We start from the raw sequence: 19066 nt of genomic DNA, 5'->3' as shown, positions 1-19066 counted from the left end.
GGTCACTGTTTATTTGGGTGAGGGGGCAGGATAGGGAGGAAGAGTGAGGAAATGAGTTTGCCCTTCCCTTAAAGTAACCTGAAAGGATATCTGTGGTGTTCACTCTGGGGCCTTTGGAGAAGCATAAAGCTATAAAAAATTACTTTCTGTTTTAGTAATACCTCTAAGACAGAAGGGTAGGTATGGGCTTGGCAAATGGGGTCAAGTGACAACTTAATGTTTGAACTTAAATCTTTGGGATTCCAGGTCTGGTGCACCATCCATTGTGCCATCTGGATTTCCCTAGCTTCATTTATTTATTTATTTTTGTCCTTACCTTCCATCTTAGAATCAGTACTGTATATTTGCTCCAAGGCAGAAGAGTGGTGAGGGCTAGGCAATGGGGATTAAGTGACTTGCCCAGGGACACACAGTTGGGAAGTGTCTGAGGCCAGATTTGAATTCCCATCTCTAGGCCTTGCTCTCAATCCACTAAGTCACCTAGCTGCCCTCGTGCCCCTTGCTTTTTAATTGATATGGTTTATTCGTCCCAAATAGCTCCCAAAGCCTTTAAGGTAATATGTGAGCATTGCTATCCCTACCAGAAAGGCCTGATTCCTATACAAAAATGCAGCCATTTTAGAGTGAGAGTCAATAGCCATATAACAATTAGTTGGATTGAAAAAGGAAAGACAGATGATGCTTCTCAAAAGGGTTCAAGAGAAAAGAATTAAGCTTTGTGAGCTGGGGTCTAGTTAGGATCACCTGTAGGTATTTCCTCAAAGGGATTTTAAGTCCTAGTGAACTCTGAGAGTGCTTCAGTTGGGGAAGAGACTCAGGGTGTAGCCATTCTTAGGGATATAGAAGCATCCCTAAGAATGGCTACACCCTGAGCTTAGTAAGCCCCTTCTCATTTTACTAATGAAGCAATTGAGGTTCAGAGAGGCCCTCCAATGTCATCCCACTTGACTGTTCTCAGGTCACCCGAGGAAGGTAACTCTTTCCAGTTGGAGAAATAAGTTGAGGTGACCACAAAGAGCGAAAGGGTCACTTTTGTCAAATAGCCAGGCTGGTGGCTAGAATATCTAGGAGAGATAAGGGCAACAAGGCAAGGGCTGAGATTCAGCCAACTCTCTCTGACACTACACTTGTGGCTGCTGTCCTTGTCCCTGCTCATTCATGCCTCGACTAGGAGTGCGCATAGATGAACACTCCTCGGAGAAGAGGTCAGATATCTTAACTACAATAATAATAATATGTCATTGAGTCGTTCCATTTGTGTTTGACTCTTCCTGACCCCGTTTGGGATTTTCTTGGCAAACATACTGGAGTGGTTTGCCATCTCCTTCTCCAGTTCAGATGAAAAATGAAGTTAAACAGGATTAAATGTCTTGCTCAGGTTCACAATATTTAAAGCTAGATTTGAATTCAGGAAGATGAGTCTTCCTGGTACCTGGCCCGATACTCTATTCTTTGGCCTCCTGACTACTCTTCTTAGGATTTACAAAGTGTTTATAAATATCATCTCACAACCACCCTGTAAAGGCAGGTGTTATTTTTATTACAGGTATGGAAATTGAGGCAGATAGGGTGTAAGTGACGTTTAGAGCCATACAGAGAATGTCTGAGGCTGAATTTGAATTTAGGTCTTCTTGACTCTAGGCCCAACTCTCTATACATACCCAGGGGCTTGCTTCCTCTATCAAATCTCATTTATGTAATCATTTCTTTGCAGCTGTATCTTTGATGTGTGTATATAGTTTGGGGAGTTTTAGGGTAAAGGGAGATAAGAAGGGAAAGACCTTAAGTGAAAGATTAAAATTATTTTTTAGAATTATTGATGGATTTCCCTTAATCAAACCTCTCCTGTATCCCTCTTCTGTCTTACTACCTTTAAGAAAAGTAATTTAACCTTCTGGGCCTCAGTTTCCTCATCTGTTAAGTAAGGAGATTCAGCTAGATGGCTGTTGAGGACACTTCTAGCTCTAGAGATATGATCTTTTTTCTCTAATGATCCATTAATAAATAATAATAATTGACAATTTTATAGCCCTTTAAAGTTTTTTTTTTAATCTTTACCTTTCATCTTAAAATCAATACTAAGTATTGGTCCTGAGGTAGAAGAGTAGTAAGGGCTAGGCAATGTGAGTTAAGTGACTTGTACAGGGTTATACACCTAGGATGTATCTGAGGTCACATTTGAACCCAGGACCTCCTGGGCTCCAGGCCTGGCTCTCAATTCTAGCTGCCACCCCACCAAGTTTCCCAAGCACTTTACATACAATATCTCACTGAATCCTACAATAACCCCAATATAGGCACTTCCAGCATCGTTGTCCCCATTTTACAAACAGGTAAACTAAAGCTTAGAGAAATGAAATTATTTGCTTGTTGTCACACAGCTGTAAGACTTCAAGATAGAATTTGAACTCCAAGTCCAGCCTTCAATCTGTTAAGTTCTCACCCTGTTTCTGAGCAAGATTACCAAGGAGGAATTAAAAATGACTCTTACACGCTCACCCCAGGAACTCAGAGCACCTGTTTATTTCTAATACTGCCTCTCTGGAAGCCAAAGGAACAAAACTGGAGAGGAAGAGAGAGAGAACAAATTCCTTCCTCCTTGGAAGAGCTTCAAAAATACCATAATGAAAAAAAGGGGAAAAAACAATCTTTTAGCACCCTAGCAAAGCAGCCCAGGTTCCCCATCCCTTCTCTACTGAAGCGGGGAACATTTTCACAGCAATTATACACATCCTTCCTCATCTTCACAGAAAGGGAAGAAGTGAAGCCCCAGAGACCTGCACAGGAGAGACACCTTCATCATACCCCTTGGCAGTGCTGATAGCAGCAGCAGCAGCAGCAGCAGCAGCAGCAGCAGCAGCAATTTCCTCTCTGGGTCCTACTTTTCAAGGGATATGATTTCAAAATAAGGACATCATCTTTGTGGGGAGGGAGGAAGGGGACATGGGGTGACCAGTCAATGTGGCATGTGTCTAAATGGGCTCTAGAGTTCTCTAAAATATTGCTGGAAAGGACAGTCAGAACTTCAAATGTCACCCAGGATAAATTCGGTTTCTTCTGGCACTGCTTGAAGGCTGTATTGGAATGGGGGAAAAGGTGAATGAGGAGAGCAGCAAGGTCCAATGGAAAGAGCCCTGACTAGGGTTTATATCCTATTTCTGATGTTTCCTACCTATGGGACCCTGGACAAGTTATTTAACCTCTATAAAATGAGGGAGTTGGACTAGATGGTCTCTGGGGTTCCTTCTCTTTCTAGGGCATCCATGATCCTAAGAAGAGGGCATGAGGTGGGAAGACAGCTTACTTCTTTTCAGGCCAGCCTGAGACCTTTACTACCTTTGGAAAGTCTCTTCAAAAAAGGTTCCTACTTGCGGAGAACCAACCCACATCTTGCTTTTTTTTTCTCTTGCATTGAGCAAGGAGGCCTGGAGGACTGTGTGGACTATGACTGAAACTTCTGATTGTTGTCTTGGGCTATCGTCTATCTGTGTTAACCCAGAGAAGGGGACATCTGCTGAGGATGTCATTAATTTTAAGCTCTTCATTTGGGAATCCTCAGCCCCAAAGTCTCACTGGAAAATTCATTTGAAAAACATCTTGCCAGACCTAGAGATGGGGAATTCTAGGTTAAAATCTGGCTGCAAACACTTGCTAGCTGGGTGACCCTGGACAAGTCACTTAACTCCCATTGCCTAGCCCATACCACTCTTCTGCCTTGGAGCCAATAGTAGGAGTGAGCATAGTTGATAATGATTCTAAGGTGGAAGGTAAGGGTTTAAAAAAATCTTTTTAGTGTAGGTAGACAGGGAGAAAAGCCAAAAGGTCAGGATGTCAGAAGCAAGAAATCCTCCTTTCCTAGGCACATTGTTAGCTCCTTGAGGACAGCACTGGGGATAAGGGAAAGGTTCAGAAATCACTGATTGGCTGACTGGCTGGCTAAGAAAATCCAGGGTGAGTAGTAAAGCATTAGATGAGGAGTTAGGAGCCAAAGACTGTGGTCTGGCCTGAGCATCTGTCTTATATATGTGGCTTTGGACAAGTTGCTTAAACTCTCTTGGGCTTGGTCTCTGAAGAATCCACAAAAAAGTAGATGATACATACTATGAAATAAAGTTGATTTGAAGACTGAATAATAAAGTTAGGGGTCACAGAAGCCTCTCTGGCAAGGAGGAAGTCCAGGCTTCAAAGCCTACAGCATCCTTTGCTTCCTCTGTTTAATTGTAACATTCTGATGCATCCCAAGCATGGCTCATGCTGCTTATTTCTGCTGCTATGGCCTCTTATGCTTAAAGAACTATAGTAAATCTTCCATTAAATCCTAACCCCTTCCTTTTGCCAACCCCCTTCCCCAATGCCCTGTCTTCTGGTGTCATCTGCTTCCAGATGGGAAGTGGCTGGAAGAAACCCAAGTCCAGGGATCCAAGAGCCAGATCAACACTCCCAATGTAATGTCCCTCCATCAATATTGGTTTAGCTGTGGAAATTCCAAGGGCGGTATAGAGCACAATTGAATTTTTCAGATTCCTGTGTGACATGTGATAGGGGGGAAGGGAACATGGGGAGGAGAAGGAAGAAGATGGCAGGAGGTAGAAGCATCTGTTCCCTCCCTCCCTTCAACTCTTTGAATTTACATCAGATACAGACATTAGTCTGGAAAATTGTTTTCAGGAGCTAGAGTTCCAGAGGGTTAGAGATGTAAAAATTCATAGGACTTGGAGGGATATAGTAGTAGGAACAGAGGAGGCCACAAAATGACTAGAGGCCTTTGTCAGGTATAAGATACAGCAATTCAGTTGAAAGTCAAGTTTCCAAATACCTAGTCATGAAAGTCATGAAAAGAGACATGTTAAGAGACATTTTGGAAATGTCTTATACATATTCCGGGCTCTCTCATATGCCAGTCAATAGGATAAACTCTTAGTCATCACCAGGGCTGTACCTTTGGATCGAGGGAAAAACTGAGAGTGGGGCACATCAGCAGACACTTCAGCCTCTGAGGAAGTGAGTAGGCTACATAGAGGTCATCGGTAAGAAGTGGAGAGGAGATGAGAAGAGGTCATCCCCATGTTTAACACAGTGACTGGCACATAATACATGCTTCATAAATTCTCTCCCATTCTCTCTTTTCTCTCTGTCTCTGTTTCTCTGTGTCTCTTTTTGTCTATGTCTCTTCTCTGTCTGTCTGTCTGTCTCTGTGCCTATCACTGTCTGGTTCTCTGCCTGTCTCTATATGTGTCTCTGTCTCTGTTTCTCTGCCCATCTTTCTTTTTCTGCCTCCGTCTCTTGGTCTGTCTCTCTCTGCATCTTTCTGTCTTTGACTGTTTCTTTCTGCTGGTCGCTGTAAGTCAGTCACTGCCTGTCTCTGTGTCTCTGTCTGTCCCTGTAAGTCTGTTTGTATCTTTCTCTCTGTCTTTCTCTCCACCTGCCTCTCTGTGTCTCCATCTCTTGTGTCTCATTGTTTGTTTCTCTGTCTCTATATATCTGTCTGTCTTTTTCTCTGCGTCTCTCTGTCTGCTTTTCTTAAGACTCAGCAGACATGAAATGAAAAGAACAGAGGCATAGTGGTTTTACATCTCTGTGCCTTGCACACATTGGCTTCGGATTCAGATGACTTATCTGTATTCAAAGTCCACCTCTGAAACTGATACCTGTGAGCCTTTTTCCTTGGATGTCAGTTTCTTCATCTGTAAAATGTGAGGGTTGGACTAGATTACTTCTGAGGTCCCTTCCAGTTCTAACTAACTATGACCTCACTGCCACATCAATTTCTGCAGTTATTGGTGGCCCCAGGAAAAGGTGGCAGGCCAGATCTTGGAAGGATTGCCTTTGTGCCTTGAGAAGTGATGGAGGGTTCTCTAAATTCAGGATCAATGTGTCTTCCAGTAGACAAGGTACAAAAGTATAAAAACTATCCATGTGCATTGCCCTTCAGGTAGTGCAGAAGGAAATGGTGGTATTAGACAATTTAAGTCCTGAGAGCTGTCCCTGGAGGTGGCCTGGTTATCCAGAGATTGGGAGGGATGCTGTGGTGCAAAGACCAGCAGGCATATCCCACCAAAATTTCTGGGGTCTCCCTCATCCATAGTTAGAAGTCCTGAGGTCTCCGCAGTACCCTGTACTCATAGAGGGGTGGGATGGGGCAGGTGGGAGGAATAAGAGCCCAGGATTGGGGACGGGTAGAGAGCTAACAAGCATGAAAGCAATTAACCAAATGGATCCATTTGGATAATTGGGGTTCTGGAGAGCCGGGTGACTTCTAGGCCATGCGTCAGAGGACAGGTGTCTGCCCTCTTGACCGAAACTGGTAAGCCAGGGAGCTGGGCTTGGGGGAGGTGGGGATTAAGCCCAAGCAAGTGACAGAGGCACTCTGCTGCTCCCAGGGAGGGGGCTGGAAAGCAGGAGCAGATGCCATAAGGCAGCTCCAGATGGCGGCGACTTTGGAAACAAAAGGCAAAGAGCCAGAGGGAACAGAGGATGGGGACATCAGAGAGCCTCTCCTTTCCCCCGTCATTGTCAGAGCAACCTGGTCAGAGGGAATTAGATCCACACCTGGATACTGACTGCAGGCAAAGCCAAGGGAGATAATCTGGCTTCTGTGCTCTACGGAACATTTCACGGTGACAACTGTGGAAGTCAACACCATTCCCAGAACACAAGATCTGAAGTAAACCAGGCAATGGCCCTAAAGAAACCTGGATTAATGTCACTTTGCCCAAGATATGGCCCTCCTCTAGTTCTTGCCTGGGAGATCCTTGGATACACCTTTAACTTTTCCACTGAGGTCTGTAGGATCTCTATCATATGGCCCCATCAATGACACCAGAGCCAGGAGTGGCAGGGAAGAAATACTGACCTTAAGAACTGAAGAGATAAAAGTTCTGAAAAATGAGAGATCCTAGATCCCCTCGAAGGGCCCTTCTAGTACCTGATTCATAATAGGCACTTAATAAATGCTTATTGACTGATTTCCAGTTTTAATATTGTGATTCTAAACTTGCATTGCCACTGTGTAAAGCTGTGTATATGACCTGAGGAAAGTCACTTGGGCTTTAGACCTCATTTTAAATTTAATTTAATTTTTAACTGTTACTTTCTATTTTAGTAATAGCTGTAAGGCAGAAGGGTAAAAGGTAGGCAGTTGGGATTAAGTGACTTGTCCAGGGTCACACAGCTAGGAAGTATCTGAGACAAGGTTTGACCTGACGCCAGGCCTGGTTTTCTATCTACTGTGCCTGCTAGCTTCCCTGGCCTTATTTATTTACTTATTTATTTATTCATTTTTAAACTTTTATCTTTTGTCTTAGAATCAATACTAATTATTGGTTACAAGGCAGAAGTGGGCTGTAAGGTCTAGGCAACTGAGGTTAAGTGATTTGCCCAGGGTCACACAGCTAGGAAGAGTCTGAGGCCAGATTTGACTCAGGATCTCCCATTTCTAGGCCTGGATCTCAATCCATTGAGCCACCCAGTTGCCCTAGCCTTATCTTTTAAATGGTGAGGATAATTGTCTCCATGATTATTGTGTGGATCAGATGCTACCACATATAAACTGATGTTTGGAAAAACTTTAAGAGGCCCACTTTTTATTGGAGCAAATAACTATTCCATGACTGACTGAACAAGTTGTACTATATAAAAATGGGTATCATAATAGCACCTACCAATTGTGAGGATCAAAAGAGATAATCTTTGTAAAATGCTTAGCATAGTGCCCAGCATATATAGTAGGTGCTTAATAAATGTCTGTTTCCTTTTTACCTCTCTTCATTGCAGCCTAAGAAAAGGTGAATGGGAGGAATCAGAGAAATAGAGGGGGAAGCCAAGCAAGCAAGATCAGGAAAAAATACCCAAAGTGACTACAGAAACATAAGCAGAAGGGCCACTGGGAGAAAGCTGAATGGTGTGCGATCACAATGATCTCTTAGGGGATTAGAACTCCTCTCCTTTCCTGGTGGACCATGGATAGAGAATATTACATTTTTTGTCATGCATGATCAATGTGTTGGTTTTGCTTAATTGTTTTTCCTTTCTTACATAGGTTGGGAGGGAGGTGAAGTGGGGCCTGGGGTGTTGGTCTATATGGAAATGATTAATTAAATGCAAAAAGCATCCATAAAGCTTTAACTTTTAAAAAAGAATTATTGAAATTTTGTATGTGTTAAGACAGATACAGTTAATGAAGCTAGAATAAGAGAAATTATAAGCAGGGAAATATATTACATCAAACATCAATTACAAAAGTCAGATAGCCACAACTATAGGGAACTGACACAACTGTGTAACACAATAGATAAGTGGGTAAAGAATATGACTACTGTTTAAAGAAGGAATGCAGACCATAAATGACCATATTAAAACATGCTCCAAATCATTAGCAGTAAGACAAATGCAAATTAGAACACCACTAGTTTTCACCTCTCATCTTACAAATTGGCAAAGATAATGACAAACAGGAATAATTAATGTTAGATTGTTAGAAGTCAGGCACACTAATACACTGTCAGTGGAACTGTAAATTAGCCCAACAGTTCCAGATATTAATTTGGAATTCTGCAAGAAAATAACTATATTCATCATAGCCTCTGAGAAGCAACCTCAATTACTGTCATCTATTCTAAGGAAATCCAAGTTAGAAACGAAGGTCTCACATACACCAAAGTCTTCATAGCATCACTCTTTTTGGGAGCAAAGAACTAAAAACAAAGTACACGCCTACTAGTTGGCAAATGATTGAAAAAGTATGGTGTGTGAATGTGGAATATTACTGCATAAGAAGTGACAAATACAAGAAATTCAAAGAAACATGAGAAGATCTATATGACCTGAAGTCAGATGAAACAAGAAGAACTATATATATGTGTCCAATGACTACATTCTGTAAATAAAAAATTTACTAATGGGAAGCTAAAGTTAAAACAAAACTTTGTTGTTGTTTAATTGTTTCAATTGTGTCCAACTCTTCACAACCCCATTTGGGATTTCTTGGTAAAGATACTGTTGTGGTTTGCAAATTCCTTCCCTAGTTCATTTTACAGATGAGGAAAATGAAGGAAATAGACTTGCCCAGGGCCATACAATTAGTAAGTGTCTGAGGTTGGATTTGAACTCAGAAAATGAATCTTCCTGACTCTAGGCCTGGCCCTTGATCTACTCTACTACCTAGCTGCCCAAAACAAAATTAGACTTGTGACTTCATTTAGGTATAAGAAGCTTCTGGTAAGGCAACTTCTAACAATGTGGGTCAGCAACCATTCAGCATAGACTTAGAGTCACAGAGAAATTATGTGGGTTGTCTAGGGTCACACAAACAATATGGGCCAAAGGTAGGTCTTGAACTCTCATCTTCCTGATGCTGAAGCCAGTATTTTTCCATAATTCCTTTTTATGGCAAAAAAGGTTTCAGTCTGGAGAAGGGGAAAGATTTTTCTCTTTCAAGAAATGACTGTGATGTAAAGTTAAAGGCAACAATAAAATGTATTTTTAAAAAAATGTATGGAATTATTATTAGGTGAGAAATGTCCAGAGGGGAGAGGCTCTGACTAATTTGTTCTCCACTGTGCTCAGCACCAAGAATACTGAAGTTGGTTTGTGTTGACAGAGATGATGTTCCCCTTTGATTGGGGGAACTTGAGTCAGAGGCTTACAGTCTCCCATTCTTATAGCCCAAGATCTGGGTAGAAGAAAAGAAGGCAGAAAAATATGTGGAAGGGGCCCTGGGAACCCAAGACAAAACAGAGAGTAGTGATGCAAAGTTGGGTTTCAGCATGAATCCTTCACAGACCTCAGCAGATCACGCCTATGATAGTTTATATCATTTATTTGCCCTTTACACACAAACCTTCATGCCATTATTTGAAATGAGTGAGCTCAAAATATAAAAAAAGAAAAATGGTGGTGGGAGAATAGTATTCCCACTCAAAATTCAGGGTTGATGCAGAAAGAAATAGTCCAGCAGGCAATGGGATGGATTTCCAAATGTGGTTGATGAAACCTGAAAAAATTCTGGAGATGAGCCACAGCCATGCCCTGAAGGATGAAGGCATTGTCTAAACAGAGAAGCAGGGACTTCTGAGAGACCATCCCTGAGAAGAACTGACATTCTACTTAAAATCCCAAAAGAATTTAAAGGCTTACCAAGCATATCCTCTGCTTTCTCACCCTGCCTCCTAATGCTGGGCCCTATTCATTTGAGAATGGAAAACATTTGGGGAGAGAGATGGGGTGAGGAAGAAAACCTGTGCTGAGAAATGTCAAACTCAAGGAATGAAGAGATCCATTCAATCTAGCCTAGTCCTGAAGCTCAAGCAATAAGCTTGTGATAAATTGCCAATTATTTTACCATTAAAATTTCATACCTCACTTCTTTCATTTCCTTCACTACTACCCAAGGGGGCTGAAGCTAAAACTAGCATTGCTTCAGGGCAAAAGGAAGTTTGAATCCCAGATGGGGCAATGCTGATCTCAGAAACACTGAGTTGTTCTAGTTTGATCTCCCCCTGTGGTCACTCACTGTGCCCTCGGACAGCTGTTCATCTGCCAAGGGCCAATTGTTAGCCACCTCCTAACCCTCCCAGGAGGGGCCCTCACATATCCCCTGGAGACCCTCCCTCTGATGATCTCCCATATGCTTGAGCTGTCACTCACAATGTGCACAAAAGACTATAAGGAGACATAAGCTTGGGGGTGGGGGAAGAGGGTCAGAGGCTAGACTGTTTGCTGATTCTTCAGTAGAGGTGCTCACCCTGGACAATAACTTAATACTCATGTCTAATGATTGCATCTGCTTGGTAAGGGCAAGCCAACATCGATCCAGCTCTGTCCTTCTCAAAGAAGGAGGATTTGTTTTGCAGTTGGCGATGCACGGCTTTAAGCACAGTCCTGCAAAATAGCCTTCCCCTAGCCAAAAACATGGGCAGCAGAGGACCCTGGTTTAATGAAAACTTTTTTTTACTCTTGGCATGATTTTTCCATCTCTACTATATAGTGCAAATAGAAATCGGAGGGAAGAAACTTTAACTTCAAAAGGAAACATTTAGGTTCCATGTAAGGAAACATTCCCTGATGATCAGGGTTCTTTGGTATCATGATGGGCAACAAAGAGAGTTTATTGGTTTACTGTTTTCAAATAACTTGACAGTCCCTCCCATTAAAACACTGTCAGGAAGTTCTTCCTAATGTCTAACCTAAAAATCCACACTGTAATTTTGATGTAATTTCCTCATTTTGAGTTTTCTTGAAGGTGAAAAACAATAGTTAACTCCTACTCTTGCCCATCCCCTGTGACTCTTCAGAGACTTTTTTTCCCCCAAATCCTTTCCTTTCTTCTTTGTATTAATACTAAGACAGAAAAGTGGTAAGGGCTAGGAGATCAGGATTAAGTGACTTGCTTAGGGTCACATAACTGGGAAGTATCTGAGGTCAGATTTGAACCCTGGTCCTCCTAATTCCAGGTCTGGTGCTACCTAGCTGCCCCTCTTCAGAGACACATTTACAAATGTCTTCCACCCTTCTTTTCTCCAGGAAAACAAAAACAAATGAATTCCAAGGACAATAACCTTCAGAAGGGGAAGTTTTCATTTCTATAGCCTAGAGAATCATGAAAAACCCTACAAGTCAAGGTAATAGACACTTGTGTGTATGTATGTATGTAGGTGTATGTATAAATATACACATGTATGTGTACACACACACAAACACAAACCTTCTCATAGAACTGATTTAGACCGTGATTTGTCTCTAGGTGATCTCTGACATACAGTGTTTGATTTCCTGAGAGATGACAGTTCCTGATTGAATCTGTTTAGGATTACAAAATTTCAGATTTGAAAAGGATTTCAAAGTTCATCCAATCTGAACCATACCTGAAGTCTGAATCACTCTAATTACACTCCTGACATGTGTCCATCCAGACTCGGCATGAAAACCTTCAATGGCCAGGGATGGATACATTCTGAGATAGCCCCTTCCACTTGTCCTTACATTGAGCCTAAATCTGCCTCTTTTCAACTCCCCCTCCTTCCTCCTAGCTCTAACTTTTGGGGCCAAGCAGAACAAGTCGAATGTAAATTCCACACACTATTTCTACAAATATTTGAAGACTATTCCTGGCCACAAAGATTAGAAAATGTTTTCCTCAATCCAATAACCCAGGGCTTTGTTTCCTTAAACATAACTCCCCCCCCCCCCACCCAACCCCAGATGCACCTACCTTCTTTGTTTCATTCACCCTTCTTTTTGAAGCAGTTTTGGAGGCACTGTCCTGGCCAGCAGAGGGATGGAAAACTCCACTTTCCCAAACTGCACATAAGTCAAGTGACCTGTCTCGAAACACAAAGGAAATTCACAGGGTCACTCCTGGAGAAAGCTCTGTGTAGTTCAAGGCTGGGACATTTCCCTAGAGTTTTATATACATTGGGGACAATTTACCCACAACGATCTCATTACTTTTTAGAATATCATCAGGAAAACTAGTCAATTCAAGAAACATTTATTGTCTATTATAAGGGTTCAGTCTAACTCTCCAAACAAAAAGACAGATGTCTTGTGGGGGATTTACAAATTGATTTGGACAAGAGTTACAGGGAATAAGGTGTGGATGGATTGTAATCTGTAGTGTTGGAGAAGGCAAGTGCATCAGTGAGACCTCAGATCTATCAAATTAATGTGCATAGTTTTCTTCTGGCTTCTGTAGGTAAGAAAAGAGGCAGCTAAGTGTCATCATGGAAAGTGTGCTGAGCCTGCAGTCTGGAAGACCTGAGTTCAAATCTGGCCTCTGACACTAGCTGTATATATGAATAATTAAATGTATGTGATGTTACATGTAAATGATAATAATTATTATATAGGTACATGTATAGATGGCACAGTGGACAGAGTGCCAGGCCTGGAATCAGGAAGATTCATCTTCCTGAGTTCAAATCTGGCCTTAGACACTTCTTAGCTGTGTGACTCTGAGCAAGTCACTTAACCTTGTCTGCCTCAGTTGTGGAAAGGAAAACTGAAGCAAGTTTTGGACTTTCTGCCAATCAAGTGGAACAAACAGCAGTTGGAATGTTAGAGAGAAGATATTGACAAGAATGACAGTTGGTGGGGGGAGGGGCAACTGGGAGTGACAGTTGGTCTCTTGAGGATCACTTGCTTCCTGGTCCTGGAACTGGAAGGAGCCTCACTCCCTGTATCTGGATAGAAGTGCCTCTATTCCTGAATTTCCCAGCTGTGTGCTCTACCTGGATCCCTGTGATCGTGTTCATTGGACAGGGGGACTTAAGGGAAGCATTTTGGACTGTAAGGCAAATCTTTAGGGGTGACAGCCTGAAGAGACGGGCCCAACCAGCTCTGAAGGTCAGAACTTGTCTTCCTCTTGCTGCCTACTGCTAGGACTTTGAACTTAAGAAAACTAGCACAGATTAGCATAGACAGGAATAAAGAAACCCTCCATCCAGCCTGTGAGGTCTGGCCTCAGCTCAAAAGCTGAGAGAGACTCAACCCTCATCTAGGGAAATCCCTCTTCCCTGATATCACCCCAATCCAAAAGTGTTATTAAATTCATCTTTATTTAAATAACCCTCAGTCAGATAAGAGGACTGTCATTTCAGGGGACATAGAGGGAGCTGAACCCAAGGACACCCAGTCAACTATAAACTGTCTTTATTGGACACCTGCTGGGCAACTAAGTCTGGGGGGAGGCTTGTCCCTCAGGAGGGTCCATGCTTACCTGCTCTGGGGTATCTTCCACATCAATCCATAGAGAAGACATCCCTCCAGGCTATCATAAGTCGCCCATTTCTCAGGAACTCCATTTTTCAAAATTAACCTCTCAGCAGGGGATATCTCTCTCCTTTTATTTCATCGGCAGCCATATTCCCTCCCTCCCTTCAACTCCTTCATTCCCTGTTACAAAACCCTTAGTATCCCCTGTTCTTCAATCCCACCCATTTCCCCTATAAATATTACACAGTTTACTCATCTGTCAAATGGTCTGGAAAAGGAAATAGCAAACTACTATAGTAGCTTTGCCAAGAACACCCAAGTGGGGCCATGAAGACACAACTAAAATGAGGCCACAACAACATGAATATGTAATGTGTGATGCATATACACATATATGTATCATTCTACACCCTAAAATCATAACCCTTCTGTCAGGAAGAAAATAGTATGTTTCCTCATTGTTCCTCTATAACTATAGGATGATCATCGCATTGATTATAATTCTTTTTTTAAATATTTTATTTAATTGATTAAGAAATTTTTTCCATATTACATTGATTATAATTCTTAAAGCCTTCAAAGCTGTTTGTCCAAATCTTAAGTGAGGAAAAAATTCTTCTATAACACATGTTGCCACTTCAATGGCCAGGGTCTAGCCCTGGGAGGTGCCCTATTAGATTTTGGGCACACTGACCACACACATTCTACGTCACAGGCCAGTTGTAGCCAAGCAGTCTAGGGGAAATGAGACACATTATACCAGCGATGCTTCTGGGAGACCACAGATTTCAAGGCCCAGCTTTAAAACAATGGGGCAGACCTTTCACTTCATTTCCTTCATGAGTTTTTTTATTGCATGTATGATTTATGTCCTCTGTCCCAGGCAAAGGGAATATGGAAATACGAACTGCATGAAAGCATTGGTATAACCTATAACAGACTATTTACTGCCTCAGGGAGGGATACAGGGAGGGAATGAGAGAATCTGAATTGCAAAATGTAAGAAAACAATTATAAAAATTATTTCTACATGAATTAAAAAAAAGTTTAAAAAACCCAAAAAGCAATGGGGCATGGGCAGCTAGGTGGCACAGGGGTTAAATCCCCAGGCCTGAAGTAGGGAGGACCTGGGTTGAACTCTCATTTCAGATACCTCCTAGCTATGTGACACTGGACAAGTCACTTAACCCCAACTGCCTAGTCCTTGCTGCTCTTCTATCTTTTAATTGATACTAAAACAGAAGGTAATGGTCTAAAGATAAATAAATAAAATAAATAAAACAATGGAGTCAATGCAAATAGGATTACAAAAGGTCATAGGGATTTCATTTCCCCTGGCTTCAAGAAGCACAATCCCTGGATGTATCATGACACTCTCACACATGGCATCCCAGCTATCCTTAAGAACTATGGGTACCACAACAACCAGTCAACAAATATTTACTGAGTATTGATCCATCATTATTTTCATCACCAAACATGTATTCAGCAACTTTTATGGGCATGGATTCATGTAGATAATCTGGGCTGTGTTTTCCAACCTTAAATCCTGTGATGCTGTAATTTTTCATACCAGGTTTAAAGGTGTTAACCCTCATAAATAATGTAAAAATGGAAAGATAACTAACAAGAGTAGTATATATTCAGAGTTCTATGAATGGTAGGGAGAGGCTACTGGCCTGGACTAGTAAAAGAAGATCTCACAAAAGAGGGGACATTTGAATGGACTATGGGAAGGTGAGCTAGATGGCTCAGTGACTATAGAGCACTGGGCCTGGAATCAGAAAGATCTGAATTTAAATCTAGCCTCAGACACTTACTAGCTATGTGACCCTGGACAAGTCACTTAACCTCTGTTTGCCTTGATCCACCGGAGAAGGAAATGGCAAATTGCTTCAGTATCTTTGCTGTGAAAACTCCATGGACAGTATAGTCTATGGGGTCATAAAGAATCAGACATGGCTGAATGTCTGAATAATTGGGGAGGTTCAGTTGGGGGATTTAGTATGGCAGAAAGGGAAGGTGAAAGCCTCTCAAGCAGGGAAAATGGCATAAGAGAAGGCATAGAAGTTAGGAACGTTCAAGGAAAGTTGGAGAATAGTAGATCATTCTCATTAAAGTGGAAACCATGTAGTGGGAGATAAGGGAGGAGAGACAGAGAAGAACTACATCCTAGAAGACCTTAAATAAGAAGGAGCTGGAATTTACTGTATAGGAAATGGGGAAGCATTGCAAGTTTGTGAGATGAGTGACATGACTAAAGTGATATTTTAAGAAAAAATTAATCTGGTGACAATATGTAGAATGAATTGGGTGGAGGAAAGAGTGATATCTAGAAGATTAGATGAACCATCTGAGTCCAATGAATATAGAAGGCAAGGAAAGAACAGTGAGGTATTTTTAAAAAAATCAATGGTAGTATTTGATGACTAGCTGGTTGTGGGGGGCAGGCAAGGTTTTATGTATGGGTCATGGGGAGAAATTGAGCCTAAGGGGATCACAGGATTCAGATTCAGAAGGAACTTTAGAGATTATTTCATCCAACTCCTTTAATAAAACTCACAGTGGAGAAACTTGCCCAAGGCAGGATGAGAGATATGTGCCAGCCTTAATTTCATTGTCAGACTTATATCCTAGCTTCCAGAGAAAGAATTGATGGTGTCTGAATGCAGATTTAAGCATACTATTTTTTGTTTTTTATTTTCTTTGTTTTTTCATTTTTTTGTTTGCTTTCAGTCTCTTCCTTCCTTCCTTCCTTCCTTCCTTCCTTCCTTCCTTCCTTCCTTCCTTCCTTCCTTCCTTCCTTCCTTCCTTTCTTTCTTTCTTTCTTTCTTTCTTTCTTTCTTTCTTTCTTTCTTTCTTTCTTTCTTTCTTTCTTTCTTTCTTTCTTTCTTTCTTTCTTTCTTTCTTTCTTTCTTTCTTTCTTTCTTTCTTTCTTTCTTTCTTTCTTTCTTTCTTTCTTTCTCTCTCTCTCTCTCTCTCTCTCTCTCTCTCTCTCTCTCTCTCTCTCTCTCTCTCCTCTCCTCTCCTCTTCTCTCTCTTTTCTTCTCTCTTAAAATCAATACTAAGTGTTGGTTCCAAGACAGAAGAATGCTAAGAAGAGGGCTAAGCAATGGGAGTTAAGTGACTTGCTCAAGGTTAGAGAAGAAGTGTCTGAGGCCAAATTTGAACCTAGGTCCTCCCTTCTCTAGGCCTGGCTCTCTAAACATTGAGCCAGCTAGCTGTCCCCATGTTTTCTTTCACAACATGACTAATATAGAAATAAGTTTTGCATGACTATATATATATATATGTGTATATATATATATATATAACCTATATTAAATTGTTTGCCTTCTCAAATAAGGGAGGAGAGGGGGAAGGAAAGAATTTGAGACTCAAAAATTTTAAGAATGAATGTTAAAAACTGTTTTTAATTATAATTAGAAGAATTAAAAAAAACTTTTATACTATAGCAAGGGAAAATGAGACCTTTCTCTCTAGCAGTGCCCTTATCAAAGTCCCTGGGTCTTATGAGTCTTATTGCCATTTCTTTCCTCCAGTCTTCCTTTCTTCTTCCTATAACTGGGTTTCAGAACCCCGGTCTATCAAGTTTGCATGGATATATAGGTTTTCCAGTATGGATGAAATCAAGCACTTGGAGATGTTGTTCAGTTGTGTTCAACTCTGTGACCCCACTTGGGATTTTTTGGGCAAAGATACTGGTTTGCTATTTCCTTCTCCAGCTTATTTTACAGATGAGGAAATGGAGGCAAGCAGGGTGAAGTCACTTGCTCAGGGTCACTCAGCTAGTAAGTGTCTGAGGTCAGATTTGAACTCAGAGCAATGAGTCTTCCTCACTCCAGACTGGTTACTCTGTCCAAGGTGCCACATAGCTAACTTTAAGGATATAAAATAAAAACCAAGCTAATCTTTATCCTCAGGGAGGATATGCTACTGGAAGGAGAGGATTCAGTATCTGTTTAAACATGAATATCCTCTTCTCTCTCTTTCTCACTGTGACATTGACAGTCACACTTTCTTGCCGAAGATCATTTTGGGGAGGAAGGGCACAGAGACAGAAGGAGCCTGTATATGTCAGGGCTAGACAGCTATTTTCTAAACCAGACAGAGCTTGGGGAGCCCATCTAGAAGGCACAGCTGCTCTCCAAAGGCTGAACTTGGCATGCATATCATTTGCTGATGCTGCCCTTGTCAGCTGTTACTAGGGATGGGAACTTTAGACAGTTCTGGGTGGGAGGACAGGAAGATCGAAATGGACAATTTTACTCAGTGAAATACCCTTAACTCCCAAGATTCCCTCCTTGGCTCATGCCAAAGGGTTAAAAGCAGTAATTTGAAACTAATCTCAAGGCAGAGAAAATAATCTTAATTAAAATGAGAAGAATAAGCTGGGGGAAATGTTAACTGTCTTCACCAGCTTTATATCTGGCAAACTGAATTCACAAATGATGTGACTTCAATCCTGTCCAGAGATGAGAGGAAAGACAGCACAGTCCAAGGTCCTGAGATTGTCATTTTGAGCCATCCCAGATGAAACTGATTTCGATCATGTCTTTTCATTTCTATTATTTGTAATCCCAATTATTCTTCTCTTACCATAAATTCTGTCTCTGCCATCAGAGTAGGAGCTCTCTGAGGGTAGAGATTATGTCTTCCTCACCAGATTGGGAGGTCCCAGAGATCAAGATTTCTAAATATTTCCCCCATTCAGCTTGGGAGCTCCCTCAGGACAAGGACTGCGTTCCCCCCACCAGAATAAGAGGCTTCTGAGAGCAGAGACTATGTCTACCTAATAGTCTACCTAATATAATTACAAGCTCTTTCCTCACATGGCTTCTGCAATACAGTTCTCTCCTAATTCTTCTCCTATCTATATTACCACTCTTTCACATCATTTGGAACATCATCTTTGTTGCAACATCATTCATCTATCCCTTAGCTTGGGTATCCCATCAGGGCTTTGTCCTGAGGTCACTTCTATTCTCTCTTTACACCCCTTCCCTTGGTGATATAATTTGTTCCCACGGGTTCAAGTATCTTCAAAGATGACTCTCAGATCTATTCATCTAGTCTCAATCTCTCTCTTGGATTGTAATTACAGTCCAAGAACTTGCTGGTAAAACTCAAACTCAGCAAATCCCAAATAGAGTAGCACTCCCTCCCAATCCCCTCCTTCAATCTTCCCCATTGAGGTTGAAAGATTACTTCCAGTCCCCTAAGTTTATAACCTCATCATCCTTGGTTTCTCCCTCTCTCATACCTCATGCACAATCATTTTTCAACTTTATGATACAGTGACATTGACTCCCTTGTTGTTCCTCTCACAAATACCAATACACTCACATAACTTGTG

At 41.5% G+C, this 19066-nt stretch overlaps 1 protein-coding gene across 9 annotated transcripts in view; it reads right to left on the bottom strand.

Moving 5' to 3' along the window:
- NFASC (neurofascin) overlaps nt 1-19066 on the bottom strand; it is a 258666-nt gene that overhangs the window by 122327 nt on the left and 117273 nt on the right. For 6 of the 9 annotated variants that reach the window (XM_007481241.2, XM_056815786.1, XM_056815790.1 and 3 more), the window contains one exon: nt 12209-12317. Coding sequence is in view for 2 of the 9 variants with exons in the window: in XM_007481230.3 (XP_007481292.2) it covers nt 12209-12317 (109 nt within the window). In the remaining 7 variants the exon portion in view is untranslated. Of the gene's footprint in view, nt 1-12208; nt 12322-19066 lie in introns of all 9 variants that reach the window. The other 3 variants (XM_007481242.2, XM_056815787.1, XM_056815788.1) reach the window with 1 other exon arrangement.

The sequence above is a fragment of the Monodelphis domestica genome, chromosome 2, assembly GCF_027887165.1.
Source record: "Monodelphis domestica isolate mMonDom1 chromosome 2, mMonDom1.pri, whole genome shotgun sequence".
In the NCBI taxonomy this organism is placed as follows: Eukaryota; Metazoa; Chordata; class Mammalia; order Didelphimorphia; family Didelphidae; genus Monodelphis; species Monodelphis domestica.
The sequence above is the reverse complement of the archived record's forward strand: the minus strand, read 5'-3'. Positions and strand labels throughout refer to the sequence as shown.